Raw genomic sequence first — 17,395 nt, 5'->3', positions numbered from 1 at the left:
CCAAGCGCAGTACGACGTCTTTAATGTTTTCAAGCTTCTATCTAGAACAACAGGGAGCTGTCCCGGTGCTGAAAGGCCGCTTTCTGCACGATGCTCTCCCACAGGCACAGCACGTAAGCTGCACAGACACTGGGAGGCGGATGCCTACCCGCAGAACATGCGGGAAGCTGTACAGATACTGAAAGAATCCTGCCTGCACGATGACCAAGCACAGTGCGTGTATAGCTGCTGCTTGCACGTTCCGCACCCTCAGCAGGTGCAGGTATCTGTCGAGGTGTTGACAGGCCTGACGCCCACCTCATAATGTGCAGAGATCCTGCCCGCAGAATGCCACCATCAGCATGGGCCAGGAGTTAAAAGGCTGATTTGCATATGGCTGGGTCCAAACTGGAATGGCATGGTGAGCAAAAAAAAGATGGTTTTAGGCCCAGAACTCTGTACTGGGGTGAATGCATGACACTGCTCTGCATTCTGTCCATCAACTGTTCTTTTTGTATTTGTCTCTACTCCCACTCCCATCACGTGCAGGGCTTCTGTCTGAATGGTACCCACCCCCAGCCTCTGCACGGATAGGCCGAAGTGTTGAACGTGGATTCCGGTAAAATGCCCGCCCCGGGCACAAGCAAGGAGTTGTTAAAATGTTGTAATGCGTCTGCTATCGCTGTCCGTCCGCACTCACACGAGACAGCCTAATTCATGTGATTGAACATAGCACACCTGGCACATTCGGCCTCGAAAATAATAGTAAGCTGATTAATAGCTCCCTGAAGCACCGCCCCGTTGCTGTCACCCCGAGACTCTGCTCGTCTTTTGAGACATTACTTGGTTCTCGGTCTTCCGCCTCTGGAGGGCAGGGCCAGGAGTGCAAATAACGCTGGTCCACTTGAATAGACATTTGAAATGGCAAAGTAAAGGCAAAGGTCAGTGTTGTCCATGGCCCATACCTGATAAACTCTTTTTGCGATCTTTGACCCCTATTTACAAGGCCTTGAAAAGTCACCGGGGGGGGGGGGGGGGGGGGTAATGTGGCCTTGTAAATATGGGCAGGCACAATGAGCCGCCGGTGCTTCAAAAAAGCGACACACCGGCAGCGCAATGGCCTTGTAAAGAGGCCCTTTATGTTCTTAACATTTCGTTCCTGGTGGACTAGGGTTTATAATATTCTAACCTGGTTAGATAAAGTAAACAATCCTAATTTATTTATATCCCCTGCGATTCTAAACTGGTTAGTTAGTGCCCAGACAGTTTCAATCTTGGTAGGAAAAGTCCAAACATTCAGAATCCGTTGATGAGACACTAGACTATTCTCCTCTGGTTTGTGACAGTTTAAAGAATTCTAATCTGATTGGTTAGCTGTCCAGAAAATGATCTTATTTTTTCTTAGGGTCTAGACAATTCTGTTATTTTTGGTTAGAGGTCAGCCAATTCTAATCTGGTTGTTTTATGTGCAGAGAATTATAGTCTGGCTCAAGAAACACTGGCCAATTTTGGTCCAGCTATTTATAGTGTAGACTATCCTAACTTGATTAAGTAAAGGCTAGAACATCCAATTTGGTGAAAAGATTTCCCGTGGAATGGACCTTAAACTTCTCTAATACCGTTAATTGGAGTCTAGAGTGTTCTTAAATTATTAATTAGACCTTTTACATCTTTAATCAAGTTGTCTCTAGTCTATTACTTAGAGTTAAATCTTACTAGACTCGGTAAGTGCCCCTTGACATGTTCACCTTCCTGATTGGCACTGTGGGTATTTTCACTCTTGTCAGTCACGCTCCAGGCGTTTTCCCTTTCCACGTGCTGCTGTCCATTTAACTGCTGTCTGGGTAATTGAACAGAACTAACATGCCTACTTAATTACTGTACAAGTCATGTTGGTCTGGGCTACCTATTTACATTCCAAGCACGTCCGATTATGTCCAGTGTGGTCCACTTGACCTTAAACTAGGTCAGTTCTGCTGTGCCTCCATCTAAAATGCTTTAAAATGTGCTTACCTAATGTAAAAAGGCATTTTGTTCACAGACAGAAAGTCCACACTGAGTTTGATCGCAAAGATTCATTGTGTGATCTCGCAACTTCTTCGCTCTGAAAGTTAATGAAAAAGAAAATGTCCCAAAGTGGAGGTGCTGCAAGGGTGGGCTGGCGTCGAATCTCCGCACTCAGAGGATTTCCAACGGCTTCTTTCTTCTAATTCTAATTTAACCATTTACTGTTCCATTAGGAGCGGCTCATGTTCTCGAGCTGTTAGCTAAATGGCTGTTAACGGCCTCATTATTTGATTGGAGGCACTTAGCCGCAGAGGTTAAAGGCAGTGGAGAGTGAATAGGCTTGCAGGGGGCCGACGGGGGCCGCGCGTGGACAAAATGCAGCCATTTCATGAATATTAAATTAAAAGTCATGTCTCGCTTAAGTATTCCTGCCTGTAGTGGGCATAACCCGTATTATTTTATTTTAAAATATAAATGTTAATACGGAGAGTGAGTGGCGGAGCAGAACATAATAAGGGGGGATATAGAGCGGAAAATCTAGTCTGGCCCCAAGTGGAGAAAACTGGTGTCAAACTGTGGGCCTGCGCTAATGGACGTCTCAATGAGACACGGCAGGCTGGGCTGCAAGCGGAGAGGGGCTCGTCCTGGCACCCACCGAACACACGGAGGCGCGCCTCGAAGTGCACTACCTCGCTCTAGCAGTTAGCTCCTGCCGCGCTGATTATTCATCGCAGCCCATTGAGAAGTGCAGCAAACTGGCCCCTGATGGGGGTGTTCGCTAAGAAAGAGTTGAAGCACTTTTAAAAGACTAACAGGGGTCCAGAGCTGGAAGAGAGCGAAAGCATAAGCCAAAACAAGAATAGATGCAGTGGTGGAAAGTGACAGAGTGGGGATTTATGGCGCCATTTTGTCCATCACTTGCTATAAATTTTATGTCAGAATAGCGAGCACAAAAACAGCGTGTTTGTTAAAGACTATTTTTATTATAGTTTGGGAAGAGGATGTGGCCTAACGGCTAGGGCGGTCGACCTCGAAGCTGGAGAACCAGGTTTGAGTCTCGGCAGGGACCACTCAACATCCTGTGATTCTGGGCAAACCACGTAATCTCCCTGTGCCAAAAACAAAAAAGAATTAATGTGTCCGTCTGTAATGTAACTGGTGCTCATGGAAAGCGCTCTGATACCTTCGGGTCTAGTTTGCGCTTTATAAAACAAACAAAAAAAGAATAGTTTTTGCTTGTTTAGACTGTTACAAAGCTTAATAATACAGCCGTATGATATCCTCCTCGTGCATTCAGCGAGTGAGCGGTAGAGCATAAATTCAGCCGTAGGGTTCCATATCAGTCATAGACAAACTAGTGATCACAGTTCGGCTAGATCCCCATCCCACTCAACTCTTCCCTGTCATCGGGGAGTATCAAACAATGAAGGTCAGCACACATTGCATAGGAAAAGTATGGAAATGCAATAAACAAAAGCACACAACTAACAGTGCACACAATGGGTTCTAAGTGGCCTAGCATCCAGTACGGCTATCCAATGGGAGTCCAGGCGTCGGGGGAGTCCCTCCATTTCTGCATGTAGACCAGCACATCAACTGCGCCAGGCAGCAGCACAGCCAGCATGCAACTCATCATAACCACAAGCAGTCGACCCCAGGGTCACGCAGCTCCAAAAGCTTCTGCCAAACCACCACGCCCACTCCTAGTTAGTCACCCCATCATCACCACCCAACCCTGAGCTGCCAGAGGGGGAGCAGCTCTGACCCCCGGGAGTCTCAAATGCATCCAGAACATCCGCTGAAAGAGGCCCTATCGGCCTTCTCCGTATCCCCTGCGTCTTCTCCCTGTGGAGTGCTTGGTCCTTTGATCGGACCTATTCCTTAACAGCAGCCTCCCACTGGGACACCACTGGCCATCTACCAACTTCCATGAAATGACAATCTGCCTTTTAGCCAGTATAAGCGCTAAATCTAGGAAACTATTCCCCTCTTTCTTGGGTTTTGGTCTGGGGAAGGATTCCAACAAACACTCTTCAAAGGTGCACGGCATAGGGTGTCTAAGTGTCTCGCTCAACCTCTGCACCATAGAGGCCCAAATCTCCTGTGTGTAAGCACATGACCAGGTCATGTGACGAAAGTTCACCTCCGCCAGTGCACAGCGGGGACCGCATCTAGCTCCTCCCCAACACCCCGTGTATTGCAGTGAATTTCAAGGTCGGTCTTGTGGGTGTAATTAAATTGGATGATTTTAAAACAAGTATTCCGGTAGACTCTCTGTGATTAAGCCAGTATCCTTGTCCATTCAGAATCCAACATTTCCCTCCCTAATACTCCATCCCATTTCAGCCTGAGGCCAACCAAGAGCTTAATTACCATCCCATTGAGGCCATTTCACGAGGTATCTACCCGTTCTCAGGGACAGTAATAAGTGTAAGACAGTATGCATCTGAGATTCAGCCATCCGTGTCCGAGAGTGCCATAAAGGTCCGAGCTATTGCCTCATATATAAGAAACTGTCCGGGGGGGCAGCCATTTCCCCCATAAGGACATCCAAAGGCATCCACTTGGAGAACTCGTAACAGTCACCCATTGTCACCAACCCCACTTCCGTCCAAGCGGTCAGCTGTGCCACCCAGAAAAATGCGGAGGATCCCCATTTGGAAGCCCTACTAGTAGGAGGGTGGGGAAGTACAACGGCACCCCAGCATCCACCAGTCACATCGCTTCCAGGATTGGAATGTTGTGGTCAACAATAAGCCATCCCTACACCCCATGAACCCTCCACTAGAGCCGAGCCAAGAGTGTTCCTTGATTAGGCACAGACGCAAAAGATCCCAGCTCAACCAGGTTCATAGCGTCCAGCTACTGTGTGATTCACTGCAGCTGGGCAGCTAAAAAATATAACTCAAATTCCGGCACTCTCAGGCCAACTTCAAGTAGGGGTTGCTGGAGTTTGTCCAAGGACACCAGTTGTCGCCCCCTGTCCCATATAAGCTCCAGTTTATGATAAATTGTGAGCCCCAGATAACTAGCACAAAAACAGCTTTGTACACAAATACCATAACAAGAATATTGAATACTAAAATATAGTGCAACTAAGTATATATGTAAATATAGATCTACGAATCTTCAGATCCCATCCACTTCTCTTTAACATATTATGTATTGTCAAGGTCCACATATGTGGAGTTACGTATGATAAACCTATACTTAACTATTTACACTTATCTTCATAATATTGTTTTTTGTAGTTGATATTCTGGATACAAAACTTTGGTAGCACAGTGTTTTGTGCTCAGTATTCCAGTACTATTCCCTTTCAGAGTGTCTCTAAGATCGGAAATAGTTATAGGTGTAGGCTGGTCAGCTACTCATCTAAGATGGAAGGTGTTCGAATGTCGAACAGATAGTTTGAGCTCAGAAGAAATCCAATATATAAAACAAATGTTGACAAACAGTTAAGAAACTAGGCAAAGTAAAAATGCAGCAAGATTCCCAGTTAACAAGTGTCTGCAGTTTTGGTAATGAGTCTTCATTATAGGGGTGGGTGGAATGTTTCATTCCACCCACAGAATTGGCAGAATTTGGTGACTCTATTTTACTGTTGTAGCGTGGAGTTCCAGCGAAATTCCAATCTCCGCGTGGTGGAATTTATCCTGCAAGGCTTCAGAAATGTGAGTGCGAGTGAGACTTTGTGCCCCCTAGCACCATTTTATAACATGGCCAGTTGTGGGCGGTCACGAGTGGCCACGGTCAGATGGATGCTTCTCCTGTAAACTTGCTGTCACTCAAGTAGATTTTTTACTCGAACAACAGCAAAATCAACTCGAGTGGCCACGTGCTCTTGCACACCACATGATACTGTTCACACTGACTTTATAGCGCTGATCACTGTACTGGCGCAAAATTAAAGCGTGAGCAGTGCAACCTGCATACTTTCCGCCCATTGGTGCAACGCTGTGAAAACGTGTGAAGTTTTTTTTGTAACTCTGAGGAATTCCACAGTCAAACTCCATGAACACCCCTCTCTTATTCCACTTGTAATTTTCCAGTCTGCCTAATCCATATCAGAGCCTCCATAGATACCATTGCTATGCTACAATATAAAATCACACTGCAGAATGTCCTATTATTGTGCCAGACTATGTTAGGAGGTTTCCGTAGCTTCTGGGCCACATGATGCCAACCGCTGCCCAGGACACAGGGTTCATTGACCCAGTAAATTGTCTCAGATTCTGTCAAAGACAAGAGCACGACACAATGTTCTAGACATGGATAGCGGTATGAGAGAAATTCCTTAAAACGTGAGTTTAGGCGTCTTTCTGAAGTGAGTACATGTTTTCTTGAACGTCACATCGCCAGGAACCCTCTTGTGCCAGAGTAGCCCATCACTTTTCCAGAATATCCATTCAATCACTGACCCAGAATATCCTGTCACTGGGTCTGAATGTCACATCAATGTGCTCGAATATGCCATTTCTGTGCCATGGTATCCAGTTTGTATGCAAGTTCATCTTAAAAAGTTCAGGCTGAGCGGTGTGATAATTTACCATATTGACGGCATATTTAGACATGATGATGGGATATTGTTGTGCAGTGGTGAGATATTTTGACAAATTGATGAAGTATTCCGTCTTCCTAATGGAATATTCTGGCTTAGCAGTTGGATATCATGGCACAGTGATGGCATGCCATGGCACAATGATTATATTGTAGACACAACACCTAGATATTTTGTTGCACTTTGGTGTTGTACATACCATGATAGAATTATCTGGCACAGAGATGGAACATTCTGCCACAGTCATGGCACAATGGTGGGATATTATGGCACAGAGTTTGGATATTGTAGCACAGAGATGGATGTGTGGCATAACGATGGAACATGCTAACACTTTTATACTAAATACTGACACAATGGTGGTATTTTCTGGTGGACTGAAGGCATATTTGGTCACATTGAGGTGAAAGTCCAGTAGGGCAGTGGGCCACAGTATTCTATCGCTGTGCCAGAATAGCCCATGTTTATTCCTGAATACCATTTTTTAATGGGACATGCCAAATATCTGATCATAATTCCGGAATACACCTCCGTTTTGCAATGACTAAACAAATGATATGCCATATAATATCCTCTCAAATGTTGCCAGGGAATGCCACATGCTTGATCCAGCAGTTCATCCGATGGCAGAAGTTCCCCAAGTATCTTTAATTGGCAATACACAGTCACAGGGAAGGCGACCAAATACATGAGATATTCCACGTAATAGTGACCAGATCCAAAACTGTAGCCCCATGTCTTCATCAATACAACCCAAAATAGTTTACACAGAAGTACCACAACACGCTTTGCAGATACAGCAAACATTCAAAGGGTTTGGAATTTTGGTCTCTTTAATTCTGGTTTCTTGCTCTTGATGATACAATCTGTTGGGTGGACCTCCATCGCCCTTTTTATTTCTTGTTTAAAGTCAGAAGGTTGAATATGAGGTACACTGTGTGGATGGCTGAATCGAACTCTGAGTAGCAGCCTATATAAAGACGTATAAGTGAGTATTTTAATGTTTTACACTAGTAATTATACTCCTATCCATGCGTGCAGCTGACCGCAAAAATTCATACCTTTAGCATGCAAATGCAAGTGTTATTACATTCCAGCACAATTCATAAACATCCAAAAGAATAAAGCCCAAGGCCCTGAATATCAGGACCCCTGGGGGCATTATTATTGTACCTGATAAGAACTGATACTCACCTATTACAGTTTCAGCCTATAATAATGGGACATAGATTTGTAGCTGAAAAATACAAATTTTCTGCTAATTACCTGCCTTTTTTACCCTTGTTTAATTCTGGCAGGCTTGATGTTCTCAAATGTAAGAGTAGGTGCACAGTTTATCACACCCAGTAAATATTGGGTGTGATGAAATCTGCACGACAATTACGATCCCAGTGCCTTAAGTGATCTTCATTAAGGTCAGAATTTTCTGTCCCTCTTGCAATCAGAGTCTTAGTTGACTCTGGATTTAAAGATGAGCCCTTTATGTTTCCTAAGGACCTTGGCAATGAGTGTCCAACGCTCAAGCTGACCAACTTTCAATTCACAGGGTGATTTTGGCAATCAAGTGGTTTAGAGAAGCTCCATAAGACACCGGCATCATCTAGTTGTGGACCCCAGCTGAACATGCGAGACTGGAGGGTTTCAATTGCTCATAAGGTTTACACTCATCCTCTTTTTTTTTATTTGTCTTCTTTAGTTGTCTTATTACCATGTCTATGTTGGCCAGTTCTCTTCCAAGTCCAAGAAAGTCTTTCTTGGAAGAGGTGACAGGCTTCCACTAGAAGGGACAGGGGTGTCCCGCAATTCAGCCTCTGTTTTTACTTATGTTTGGCACTCTTTCAACTTGAGGGGGGGGTGTCTATGGAAGTGTTCATATATACTGTTCCGCGTACTCATTCTGATAGGCATGGAAGATGTAGGTGGAACTGTGTACCACATGCACCAATTCCTCATCTTTCTCTGTGTCAAGCTCAGTTGCTGCCTTTTGGCCTCCTTTTTATCATGTAAATCTTCATCATGGTCATTTCACAAACCACAATAGACACATCATCTCTGCATGCATACATGTTTGTGACATTTGTATAGAGCAAACCAAGCTGAACCACTGCACAAGGCCCCCTTTGCTCAACTTTCGGCTTTAATTGTTCCACATGACCACCCCTACTATGTCTCAAGGCACTTGGTTGCGTATCTCAAGTAGGCTACATTATTGGACATGTTTTACCGCATGGGGCTATCTATCCTGTCTCTTGGGCCGCCCCGCTGTGCTACCGGGAGTCCTCCACTCTGCAGACTCTCACACCTCATGCCTTTGCGTTCTGCTCTTTGGGGAGTCCATGCTGATAACCGGTTACAGAAGTGTTGCTGACAGTTTTCCATTCATCCATAGTGCCTCTCGCTGCTTATCATTGGTTTGGTTGAGTGCATTTATGAAGTCTTTGTTACTTTCATGACAGAGTGAAGTGATGTAAATGAGAATCATTGCTATGACTAACATCAGTTTGTGACTGGCACTTGGGACAGGGACCTCCTAACCAGATTCATGCTTGGATATATTAGAACTAATACCACTACTGGGTGTAGGCTCCCAATAGTAAGGCCAAGCCACTGACCTATATTTAACACCACAAACGCCAATACTGCTCTTTTTATTTATGGTCTAATCAATGTAGCCATATTGAAAAACCAAACAACATGTGCCGGAGACTCCTTGTTCTGTCTGAATCAATCTCTTTTTTATTATTCTTTTATGTCAAAAGGAGAATTTTTTGATTTTGCAAAACATTTATATTTTTTACAGAAATGCCGTGGGTGTGTTGAATCACAGGGCATCCATAGGAAAGGCGTCTATCTCGGAGGAAGTCTATATCACAAATGGGAAACATCCTTAACATCGGGGTCAGTACACCGCGATGCTGCTACATCGTGGTCGTTTTAACGACCGCGATGTAACCACGCTATGCCAATACAACGCAAGTCTTTACATCGACTTGCACTAGATGACGTGCTAACATTACAACTAGTGTACTTTGCTATCCAAACACCTTCCCTACTGTTAAGTGGACTGGAGTTGGAATAGTAAATTACACGTTTCTAATGTTAGCCCGCCATCTAGCGCAAGTCGGTGTAATGGCATAGCGTGGTAACATCGCAGTCGTTGTAATGACCGCGATGTAACGGCAAGCGATGTACTGACTCGCGTTGTACCATCATACATCCATCACGAATCATCTCTGCTGCTGCTCTCTCCCCATATCCATCACACCGCTTGATGCGCACAACTGGGTGGAAAGGGTGCTGAATGCCCATGACGTAAGCGAGCAGAGGGTGCTGGATGATTTTCAAAAAAGTCCTGCAATACAGCACAGCCCACCGCGAGGCTGCGCTGCATTGTGTGACAGGAAGGGAGCTGGAGAGTGCCATATCTTTAGAGATATGGCTCTCTCCTCCCCTTTTTCTTGCACTAGCGCTGATTTCAGCGGCAGTACGCCATGCACACACCTTAGCGCCGTAGCTTCAGGGTGTGCGCATGAGTGTAGCATAGGTTTTGTACAGGAAGGGTACCCTTATTGTACCAAATACTATGCTAGGCACAATGCAAAGCTTTTCCTACTTTGCATGCGTGCTGAACGTGCTGAACAGTGCAGCACGCATGCAAAGTTTGAAAAGCACGAAGAAATTAAAACATTTCTCCTGTTAGCGCCTCCTTTGAAGGGGCATTAACTTTTGGCGCAAAACCTTGTTTACAAATCTTTGTAAATATGATTTTGTATCAAAAGGCATGGGTGGTTGTATGGGAATGCCCATGTACCACCCATGTAACGCCCCTCTGCACAAAGTAACGCAAAGCAGTGCCTAGTGCTGCTTTGCGCTACTTGAAGGGTGCTTTCCAGTGCAAAACAAGTTTTGCGCTAGAAAGAAAATAGCAACAAAAAAGAATTTGCGCTGGTTAGTGTCACCTTTGTGATGCTAAACCAGCGCAAAACGTTTGAAAATTTCCCCCATAGTGTAGCCTTTCGTGCACTACCCAGTGTCATCAGTAGGAAGACTGCCGAGAGTTTGGGAGGTGAGAAGGTCATTAAAAATTTATGGGATCTTTGGATGATCTAGCGGACTTGGGGGCATATCATCAAGACAATTATCGCCGCTTTAGCGGCTGTTTTCGGCCGGAAAGCGGCGATAATTGTATCTCACTATTAGCAAGGTCACGCTATCGCGTGAATCCATGCCTCAGGACCCTTTCCCTTAACTCCCAGCTTTGCATCTCTAATGAGATGCAAAGTGGGCGTTCCTCCCCAAAATAACGTGAGAAATGTCGCTAACCGACATTTCTCCTATTATCTAGCCTCACGCTAACCGCGGTTAGCGCTACTTTCCTTATGCCTGCTTTCAGTCTTACTTAGCCATGATATCCAGTGGAAGGTGGATATCATGACTGAGTCTGCCCTGCCCTATCAACAAGCTATCGCCAAACGTTGTGCGATTATCGCTGGATTTCCATCAATTATCGCACATTTGGCAGTTTGCGCCTGGAATTTTATCGCTGTTGAGATAAGCGTTGCTGATAGCACGCTATCTCAGCGATAAAATTCAGCGTTCGCCGGCGATAATTATCCTCGCGCTAAGCGCAATGAGCGATAATTATCGCCGGCCCTTGCTGAAATGCCCCTTGGAGTGCACATTATGACAACTCTGGGAGTTAGGAATGAGCACATTTCTCACTACCTGTGATGTGCATGTTAGCTTCCATTTATGTTGTATTCTATAGAAATGTATCGTATGTGGATATTGTGAAAATATGTGGCTTAGGTCCAGGCCTCCAGAATCAATAGTGTGCACTCTGGCTCTTTAAGCAGCACTTTACATCGATTGTCTGCGGGCCACGTCACGATGCTATAGAAAAACGGTGCTGATGATTGTCTCTCCTCGCTCAACACTGCCGAGAAAGAAAGACCCCCAAGTCTTCAGATATTATTCAGGCTTTTAACTGAGCAAATCAAACTGACAATCAGTCCACTCGAATTGCGGCTAAAGATCTTTGAAAAACATTACTGCGCAACAAGCTGGAAAGGAACAAACAGAATAAAGATGTTTCTGGTGATGAAGCAGATGCAACAAAGTAGGTGTTTGTCAGCAGGACTTAAGAGGAGAGACTAGGCGCCGAGCGGCAGTCAGCTCGTTAGATGGTCTATTGCGCTGCAAAACCAACAAGAAAAACCAACAAAACAAGCTCTAGTCAAAGCAGCAATGCAGCTAGGACTACAGAGGAATTGTCATTCTGCACCCATGCGACCAGGCAGCCTTTCTTCGGTATATATGCTTTAGGTACTAAAAAGTAAGCGAGGCAGATCAAGGTGATTTTCTCATTGCTTGGAGCACTTAGAATATTGAACCCCGGGTCCTGTGAACTCTGTCTCGGATTCGTCGGCTCGAGTGTGTATTTTAGCATGCAAGAGGAAGGACTAATTAGTTCTCCAGCCGCTTTTGAAGCGCAGTGAGAGGAGGCTTTGAGTGGGCATAGATGAAAGGGCTGCATAATATGTTTGGCTGGTTGGGGAATTGATGGGCGTTCAGCAGGGTTGTATGTGAGAATATTGTTGACAAATATATCAGCTGACGTAAATATGTCGGCCTATTGATCAGATACAAATTTAGTGTCCTGCCGGGTTTAGAATTTCTGTCATTAACTCCATATTTTTGTAAACAACATTAAAAGCATGATATTTTTTGCCAGACGATATTTAGTGCATAATATCCTGGTAGCACACCTTAAAGTAAGCTGGGTGGATTGGTTTGCATATGAATAAATACTGCAATGGACAGTGTTTTTATTGGACAATGAAAACATTGACGTGGTTAAGGCCACTAATAGGGTATTGAACCTGGGGTCGATTAAATCATTTATGAATACCTATTTGCCAGCTCAGAAGTGTAGTGGTGGCTGAAAAGGGGTGATGCTGTTATGAAAGGCTGTGCTTACTGGATATCTGTGTATGCTGTGAATTGGATAAGTCAGTGAGTAGAGCAAATGAATGGTGTATATGTAGAGAGCTTGGCTTTGATGTACGTACTCAAACATTGTGGATTGGCAAATTCAAATGTGGGACTTGGAGGGGTATATTTAGCTTAAATACCCACCTAGATGAATATATGGTTTGGTATGATTGGAGGGTGAATGTGTTGTGAATGGGTGAGTTAGGTCTGTCAAATTATATAATGGCTGGATCAACTGGTGAGTCGGCATAGTCAGAGCCAGAGAAAGCCTTCTGCGATTGGCAGATTGATAGCCAGGACACAGGCTGCCTGCATTGAATCATAGGTTAATTTGTTACTACCAGTTAATGCACAACTGGCTGAATACATAGTTGTGTGGTGGGGCTAGTGAATTGATAAATAAATGGATGAATACATTGCTGAGCACCAATTTGATAGGAGACTGGATATACCACTCTGGTGACAGAAGGATGTTTGACCGGATATCAATACAGCCAAGCAGCTATACTTATCCCTTTATAGATGAATGGATGTATGAATGCTTGATTGGAAAGACTGGTGGTTTGCTGGGTTGGTGAGTGGACGGAAGGAGTAATGTCTTTATACAGATTTTTGGGATGCTAGGTTTTATTCGATTATTATTGCACAGTATGGACATTTTTGTCACAAATATCAAACAAAGTAAGTCGTTTTTTATGTGGCACACTAAATCTGCCAGTTCTTTTTATAAGAAATAAATATTTGCTTAGGGTTGCCGTCAGTTCAATTGCACAGTCTGTAAGAAACAAGAATTGATTTATGCAACCGTGCAAAAAGCAAACACCCAAATTACAAAGCAATTCCTTCATGTTCTCTATGGTTATTGATTCTATTATGTTGAATTTCGTTGTTACAGTTTTGCAAAGTTAGGCCAGATAATTACATGCTTCACTCACCTGTTTTGTTGGTTGACAATATTTACTTTACTAATCAAACTCCATGTGCCCCAAATCATTGCATTTTCCCATCCTTCCTTTTTACTCAGAAGGCATGCTTAACGCAATGCTAGCAGACGTATGACCAGTTTGTCTCTCTTCTCTTTCCAGTTTCTTGTTTTTTCAACTTCACCACACCCTCTGGAACGGTCCTGTCTCCAAACTACCCCGAGGAGTATGGGAACCAGTTGCATTGTGTCTGGCTGATCATCGCCAAGCAAGAGAGCCGCATCCATCTGGCCTTCAATGACTTTGACGTTGAGCCCCAATTTGATTTCCTGGCAGTAAAGGATGGAGGAACGGCAGAGTCTCCCGTGCTGGGCACTTTCTCAGGGAACCAAGTCCCACCGTCATTGACCAGCAGCGGCCATGTCACCCGGCTAGAATTTCAAACTGACCACTCAACGGAAAAGCGAGGCTTTAACATCACATTCACAAGTAAGCATTAATAACAAAATAATACTGTATGTTTTTGAGTAGGAATATCTGTTGGCTTCTAAAGACTAAATCATGTGAGACACAGTCTTTTGGTATCTGGAGAGCTTTAGTTAAAGGCAGACAGTTCTATTGAGAAGCAAGAGTTGTAGATCATTTCAAGTGCGTTTACAAAAATCTTTGCAAATTATTTAGCATAGCTATATGAGGCATCGTGTTTCACTGGCTTTTTAAATTTTGACCCCTGCTTAAATGTAGTGAGACTTCACTCTGCAATACTCAAAACACCAGTGATAAAAAAATATGCAAAAGTGTGCATGTGTTTGCATCCTTTATCTACCTTATTCATGAGTGGCGAGTTTGTGACATGATAAATAAACAAATGGACTTAGAGAATCAATATTCTCCGTAAGAAGTCAGATTGATTAATTTGTTGACCCAGAAGATTCGGATCCATACCTGGTTTTCAAGACATCTACATAAGATACATGTGCATTGATAACATGGATGTAAAAGGAATCCATTTACCCTGGGCAGTGTGGATGCAGGAAATAGAACCACCCCTAGTGGACATATGTTTGACACTCCTGTATTAGATCACGCATAGGAGCAGGAGGACAATCCGCGGTGAGCAGTCCTGGCCCCAGATTCATGATCTCAGACCATCATCTAGTTGAGCAGAGTTCTGCAGACACAAAACGCAAAACATAGTCACATAAAGTTTTGAAAATGCTTTTGGTCACTTCAAATCCTTTTGCTAGAGTGATTACAAATCTAAATGATGTCCGCACATTTAGCAAGAAGTACTTTCAATGAGCTATGGTGTAAATGTATTTCACGTGTCATATGTAACTATCAATCAATCTCCTGCATGATTACAATTATAAAATGTTAGATTGTTAGTGTTTGGTTTCATTAAAAGGACAGTTGTAGCCCCTTAAGAGGAAGCAAGCTGCCTGGCTGACTGCTTAGGTGGCATTTATTTATTGCAGATTTCCCTGATTCTATCGAAGCGAGAAATGGGACCTATGTCAGCCAGAACATTAAGACGATATTTATGGATCAATTTTCTTTATTGAATTTTCGCAAACATAAAAGTAAATCTGCGAACAAAGCTATGTACCCTGCAATGCGGAGGGGGGTTTATAAACTGAATGTCGGCTAAATTCTCCCCCAAGCCTAATTCCTACCCTGCCCCCTATAAAGCTCTTAAAATACCGAATCAGGAGTATGCATAGTTTGTCAATAATCTAGTCTCCCAGTTGCCAGTTGTCACCTTGCTGGCACTTAGGGCCATATTATCAAGAAAGGGCGATACATTATCGCCGCTTTTATCGGCAGGAAACTGCCGCTAAAACGGCGATAATGGGCTTGATAATATGCCCTTGTGAATTCCCATAGAAGCCCAGGTTCTGGTGTTAACCTGGGCTTCTATGGGAATTCACAAGGGCATATTATCAAGCCCATTATCGCCGCTTTAGCGGCAGTTTCCTGCCGATAAAAGCGGCAATAATGTAGCGCCCTTTCTTGATAATATGGCCCTTAGTTTGTCTAATCTAATGCCGTACCCCTCCTTCTACAGATTCGTTGGTTCTTGCTGTGTGGTATTCACTGCTGGAGGATGTAAAATAGGCAGAACTTTCAAAGGTCTAGCATAGATACTCTCTCAAAATTCAGTGAAGCGAAACAATATAAAACGGGCGCAAACCTCCATGTGCTCCTCCACAGTGTGAGTCGTTGACATTGTCAGCTTTTTCATTCCTAACAGGTCCCCACCCACTGTGAAGACATTTGTTATCTTCTGGAATTTGTCTGTCCCCCATTTCACGAGGATGGTTTAATGTGTGGCACATAATGCTAGTGCCATCAGTATGCCCCCCAAATGAGTGTACCGTGTAGGATAGCCTACTGGGAAGACCTTTCATGGTGTAGACTGAGATACACAGAATGTGTAGTCCTGTTTTTACTTTCAATCATCAAGTATTTCCTGCCAATATCATGCCAATTGTGGACAATGCAAGAGTAAGTGCATGGCCGAGCCTGCAATCCCACAGTTCCTTCTACAATGATATGACTTTCTGGGGGAACATTTGTGTATTCTGGCCAGAGTGTAATACCAATAAGATACTATCTTTGTCATCGTTTCCCTGCATGCTGCAGAGCTCCCTGTCATGTGAGCTATATGGGATATGGCTTCCCATTCTTTGTTAGTTAGTCCACGATCAATATTCTCTTCCCACGTTTTTGTACCTGAGGTTTTAGCCTCTAGGTAGGTAATCTGCATGAGGGAATAGAGCTGAGAGAGTAAGTGTTGCTCGTCTTAAGCAGCAGCCATCTCTCATATGGCATCAGAGGTCTACTTGTTGCCTACTTTAGTGTCTTGCTGGATACCCAATGTCTAAATTGTGTGTAGTGGAGGTGCTCTGTCTCCATGACAACTCAGTCTTCTGTAAGTTGTTCAAAAGTATTCCCTCCCTTTTCATCTACTAAATCTCCAATGTGTTTGTACCCTGCTTTTCACCCGGCCTGAAATTGGTTCCCTGTCATTACAGGCATAAATTCTGCATTATCAATGGTCAGCATGAGAGGGGAAGGGAATGTGGTGAGGTCACATGTCCCACACATGCATTGTCGATGGATGCAGTCACCGTTGATGAGAAAACCCCCCATTGCCTATGTCTCTTGTGCAGCCCCAGGGGCTTTCCAAATGTGGACGGCAGAGATTTCTTGGTCAATAAAGCACCAGTTCTTCTCTGTTGGTTCCTCAGACCATCCCAGGTGCATGGCCCTATAGTATTGTGCTACGTTTGGTATGCAGATGCTGGTTGATCAGTGCAAGTGACATGTGAGGGTTTATGTCCGCCCATACAAAGATGTTGGCATCCCGTTGGAGTGTTTGTGCAGTTTTAGGTGGAGACTGTAAGGGAAGAGTTTAGAACATAAATAAAACCTGTTGGAGTGCTGTCATTTTGAGTGTGACAATGCAGCCCATCCAGAAGGGTCCCTGTACCGTCCATGACACTTCACACTTGTCTAAGGAGTTCCTGGTAGTTGTTATTTTTGATTGTAGTTTGTATAGTTGTGACTATTATTGTGCCCAGGTATGGGACGCATCCAGTTGTCCTAGAAATTGTCTAAAGGGCTCAAAGGGTCTTCAGCTGTTGGGGAGAAATTTAAGGTTGAGTATCTGGGACGTCAGCTCCTCTGCTCATCCTCCTTTCCTTAGGAGTGGTCCTTGTCTGCCAATGCCTTCACTCTTTGATACAGTTGCTGTTCTGCTTGAAAATTCAATGGAAGGTGAAGGGGAAGAGGCACGTCTGTTACGCTTCTGCATGGCATGATTGATGGGGCAGTGGCACCAGTCCTGTAGTCAGGTGAACCCCTTCATGCATGGCCCAGGATCCTTCTTGATGATGTGTAGGAGATGAAGGAACACCCGCTGAGC

At 44.2% G+C, this 17,395-nt stretch overlaps 1 protein-coding gene across 1 annotated transcript in view; it reads left to right on the top strand.

Annotated features, from left to right (window-relative positions):
- Positions 1–17,395, top strand: part of CSMD2 (CUB and Sushi multiple domains 2) — a 607,842-nt gene that overhangs the window by 153,767 nt on the left and 436,680 nt on the right. The window contains exon 9 of the mRNA XM_078683053.1: positions 13,627–13,953. Coding sequence (XP_078539179.1) covers positions 13,627–13,953 — 327 coding nt within the window. The remainder of the gene's footprint in view (positions 1–13,626; positions 13,954–17,395) is intronic.

This window comes from Lissotriton helveticus, chromosome 3_1, assembly GCF_964261635.1.
Source record: "Lissotriton helveticus chromosome 3_1, aLisHel1.1, whole genome shotgun sequence".
NCBI lineage: Eukaryota > Metazoa > Chordata > Amphibia > Caudata > Salamandridae > Lissotriton > Lissotriton helveticus.
The sequence above is the reverse complement of the archived record's forward strand: the minus strand, read 5'-3'. Positions and strand labels throughout refer to the sequence as shown.